A 4670-nucleotide genomic window follows, 5' to 3' on the forward strand; every position below is an offset into this window, starting at 1 on the left:
TAAGGAGGGGGAATGTTTTGTCCGGTTTGGACAGGGCGGTGGCCTGACTCCTTCCGGTATAACCGTTAAGGTTAGGACGTGCAAGGAAGGAAAGAGTTTCGGATTCGGATCTCATTGGCCATGAGATCGCAGAGCCGGACTAGTGGGTAAAGTGTACCCCTCTGCGTAGAGTCTAAACCTATTCGAATAGTCCGTGTCCACTGGTATGGACGAGTCTGGTATGGTATGGCAATTAGTGTTTCTACTACAACCGGGAACAGGGAAATGTGTGTGTATGTTCTGGAAAGAAAGTGGTGGAGGTGGTGGTGGGGGCGGCGGCATCGGCACCGACACTGGCCCGTTTTGCACTGTGACATGAAGGAAAAACGGGGTATTACTGTGAGAACCAACCAAAAGGTCACAAGCACCTGCAGGAGAAGTCACTACACCCACCTCGTCCCCCACTGTACGTCTCCTCTCCACCACTATACTGGCCCAGGCATTTTTTGGACCCTTCACCAAAGCGCGTTAACTCTGGAGGAAACCACCCTAACCAAAGCAGCTGCTGTGACTCTTCCCCCAGCAAAGGCCACCCCCAGCCCTTGGCCAGCCCATCTCCTGGGGACACAACACTTCTCACCTGCCTCAGATGCTGCTGCGAAGGCAGGCAGTGGTGGTGGAGGGGGTGGCAGTGGTACTGAAGATGCAGCTCCAGCCACTGGTGTGACACACGTACCAGCCCCAGCCTCTGAGACTGCTGGCACCATCCCAGAGGCCAGAGCAACAGGAAGGATAGAAATGTCACCATCCCCTTTCTTCTGGATCTTGATGGTTCCCTGCTTCTCCAGTTCATGGATCTTTTTCTCCAGCGTTGACTGTCGCTGGATGGCTTCTTCTTTCTCCTTCACCATTTTTCTCAAGGTGTGTACCTGGGTATTGGCATCCTTGTAGATTTCCTGGGAGTGCAGCAGAAAGAGGCAGTTTGCACTGGTACTCACCAAACAGAACACCAACAACAGCCTGACATGGGATGGCCCCTGTGCCAGGATCTAACTGACCCTGAGCTTTGGTGCAAACCACACATCTTTACTGGTGAGGAAGAGTTCACTGGGTGCTTTTCCCAAGGCTGTGCACAGCACTGAGCCCTGGGAGAAATCTCACCTGTGGGCACCAACACTTGGAGGTGCAGAATTTCTCATCATGGCTTTCTCATTATGTCTCCCATTTCTTATGCCAGTCTGAAACATGAAGCACTTCATGTAGTTCATGCATTCAGAACTTCCTTGGTACTGACATTAACAGACAGTACCTGATGCCTTGCTGGCTGCTGCAACTAGGAGCAGATGTTGGCCCATAAAGGGAAGCAGGAGCAGAGCTCCTCATCTGGAGGGCAGATTGTACCTGCACACACCCAGGGCAGACCCTCCAAAGGAACCCTAGAAGCACCACACTTCTGGATGACATTTAGGTTGAAACTAGTTAATATTATACTAATAATTTTTGCTATTGAGGTTGTACACCAAGAAGTAACGAGTCTGGATTGTGCACAGAAAGGGGCTGTGCTCAACAGCACAGGCCCAGGGCACTTGCTCCTGTCCTGCTGCTGTGCAGCCCAAGCCAGACAGGTCCACCTCCACCAGCCCTCTGCAGCCCACCACACCTGCAAAACTCCAAACACGGATGCTACAGGTAAGCTGAGGGATGAGCTCTACCTGACCCATTCACTGATTTGCTGGCAAAGAACTTCAGGTCCATCTTTGAGTGCACACACTAGTAATTCAACTGGCAATCTGCCCTAGGTTCAAAATTAGGAAGCCAACAGAAGCCACTTGGTCCATTAGAAGTGTCCTTTGCTCCCAAACACCAAGGGCACAGGAGATGACCCCCCTGCAGCCTGGCATCCAGCCAGAGCTTCCCCACTGCACTCACCCGAATCACATCCAGTTCTTTGTTTCTTTGCATAAGCTGTTTTTCCAGTTCCACAATCTTCGCCATGGCTTCGTTCTCCGTGTCTTGGAGTTTCTCAGATAACTACCATTCAAAAGAGAAATTGATTATAAAGTGGGTAAACAGCAGTTTCCTCACCCAAAATGTCAGGAACAACATTCTTGGAGCAGTGGTACATGTTGTATAATCGATATTCCACCAAAGACTGAAGCCTTGCTTTGGAGAAAGGAAGGGTTCCTGCATGTGACCAGCTGCTGCTCCATGTCCTTGTGAAGGTTCCTCTGAGGATCAATGTTATCCTTCAGCTAGGACCAGCAGATAACCTGGCTGGACCACAGCTATGAACCTGCCCAGGTAGGAAAGCCTACTCGACAATAAACCACTCAAAATGCAAATGTTTCACACACACTAAGTCTGATCTGAAAGCCCAAAACCCCACAGGACACCACAGGGGCACTGCTGCAAAACCAACAGACGCTGAAATGGTGGCACCCACAAAATGAGGCTAATTTGATGAGTAATTAATTAAATGGTTTAATTTATTTCTTTTTCCCCATGGCCTTTTGATTATTTTTTTTATTATTACTTTTTTTTTTTTTGCCAGCCCCACAAACCTGAGATCTGCAAGCCCCACTGCCCTGGCTGGTTCTTTTCATCACCAGCAGTCACACCCACCCAGGCAAGGCTGCAGGGGTGATGAGGTGGCACCAGCTGCTGTGCCTTTGAGATAAAACTGTCCCTTGATGGACACAGAAATGGTGTGTCAAGCCCCCCACTACCAAGGCAACCCTTTATGAGGAGCTGGGAGTTGTATCAGGTCAGACAGTCAATAAAATGCCAAAATCAGACATTTTCTCATCAGGTCAATGAACAGCTTATGAACACATCTTGGTAGCCAGTGGAGCACCCAGTAACTAAAACATGCAGAGCCTGAGGTTCAAAACAGAGCATGAAAGCACCCAAGAAGTTTACCTGCCTGAGGTCTCCCGAGCTCCTTCATTTGCCAGACGAATTATTCCCCCAATACAGAAGCCCCGTGGCACAAAACCTGCTCCCAAAGTAAATACCTCTCACCCCAAAGGCTGCAGCCCAGTTGGTTCCTGTGCCTCCACCCCCAAAACGGGCAGTGGCAAAACCCACACACCGAGTGGGCTCTGAACCACTTCTGAGACAAAGGTGACAAAGTGATGAGGTACTAACATGGGAAATGTTTTCTTCCAGTTCTTCAACTCTTTCCAGGGCTGCATTCTTGGTTTCAGCATCCTCCAGCAAAGCTCCCACATCAAAAACGTTATCCAGGTAAGCCTGAATCTGCACCTGCAGCTTGTCACTCTCCGTGTGCTTCAGCTTCTGCAAACCCAAAGGGACAGGGGGGTCACTTGGCTCTGTCACAGCAGGAGGGCCACAGACAGCAAGGGCAGGAGAGCAGTGGGAGCTCAGGCCACCTCCACCACCCAGGAAAACACTCTCCATTTAACGTTAGGTGGGTCATAAGTGAGAAACAGCCACTTTTAAAGAGCAAACAGCCAGAACTTTCCATGAAAGCTGTGCAGCACCTCACCTTCTACAGAGGGCAGGACTTCTTGTACAGGTTATTGCTACAGAGGACACTGCTCTCCTCCACGCTTTGCTGCTTGACTGTGCTGAGCTCTGACTCCACCACCCAGCCCTGGGATGGTGGCTGGTGGGGCAGACCTTGCTGTGCCCATGGTGGCCAGCAGGCAGAGGTGAGGCCATTACATGTGTTTGGGTTCAAAGCAGCTACATGGCCCAGAGCAGATCCTCTGCTTGCTCTCACTGACCTTGCTCTGGGTTTGCTGTGCTCAGAACAAGCAAGCTTTATCTCCAGAGATAACATCAGAGCATGCTCTGAGCTGCTCTGCCTGCTCCTCATGGACTGCAGGGTCAACCATGGGACCCCAAACAGACATGCAGCTTGGCACCCCCATGTACAAATACTTCCTGCAGGCAGCAAAAATCCTCTCTCCTGGTGACTGCTGAGCAGGAATCTGCAGGGACAAACCAATCCCTCCTCAAGCCCAGCTCTGTGTGCGCTCCCAAGGGCAGGGACAGGGAGAGAGAGAGAGAAATGCAGAAGGGGAACCCAAAAAGCAGCATTCTCCTTCAAGAGAGTGCTTCCCACAGGCTGCCAGGAGAAAGCTCCAAGGAGGGTTCTTTCACAGGGAGGTGGAGGGGACCCTGGTGGCAGCTGGAGCTCCGGGACGTGGCGCGGGTGAGGAGCTCTGCGGTTCATCCTCCCTTTGTCATCAGGCAAAGCTACCAATTAAGCTCCCGTCTGTAATTGCAGCCCCTTGCAGCTGAGTCTGCTTCTGCAGGGGTGGCTCCAGGACACAGCCCCCAGCCAGGGCACTGCCCTTTCAGCAGAGACCATGGGACAACTCAGCTCTGCCCGCCCCAGAGAGAGGGAGTTTAAGGAGGTTTCAACCAGGCTGGGCAGTGGTGGCACTGGGAGATGTGGTGTGGACCCTCCAGGGCCCAGCCTGCACCCCCCTGCTGAGGTCAGCCCTGCTGGGGGAGCAGTGAGCTGTGGAGGAACAGGTCATAGGATCACAGAATTGTTTTGATAGGAAAAGCCTTTAAGATCAAGTGCAGCCATAAAGCCAGCCCTGCCCAGGCCACCCCTGCCCCGTGTCCCTCAGCACCATCTACAGGGCTTGGAAACCCCTCCAGGGATGGGGACCCTGCCCTGGGCAGCCTGGGCCAGGGCCTGACAGCCCTTGGGG

General features: G+C 52.2%; 1 protein-coding gene across 1 annotated transcript in view; it reads right to left on the reverse strand.

Moving 5' to 3' along the window:
- The window catches only part of FMNL2 (formin-like 2), a 63473-nt gene that overhangs the window by 13038 nt on the left and 45765 nt on the right, over nucleotides 1-4670 (reverse strand). Inside the window, exons 11-14 of the mRNA XM_010002249.1 lie at nucleotides 3127-3276; nucleotides 1909-2010; nucleotides 620-935; nucleotides 302-347 (exon numbers count right to left, since the gene is read on the reverse strand). Coding sequence (XP_010000551.1) covers nucleotides 302-347; nucleotides 620-935; nucleotides 1909-2010; nucleotides 3127-3276 — 614 coding nt within the window. The remainder of the gene's footprint in view (nucleotides 1-301; nucleotides 348-619; nucleotides 936-1908; nucleotides 2011-3126; nucleotides 3277-4670) is intronic.

Source organism: Chaetura pelagica, unplaced genomic scaffold (genome assembly GCF_000747805.2).
Source record: "Chaetura pelagica isolate M959 unplaced genomic scaffold, ChaPel_1.0 scaffold677, whole genome shotgun sequence".
Taxonomy (NCBI): Eukaryota; Metazoa; Chordata; class Aves; order Apodiformes; family Apodidae; genus Chaetura; species Chaetura pelagica.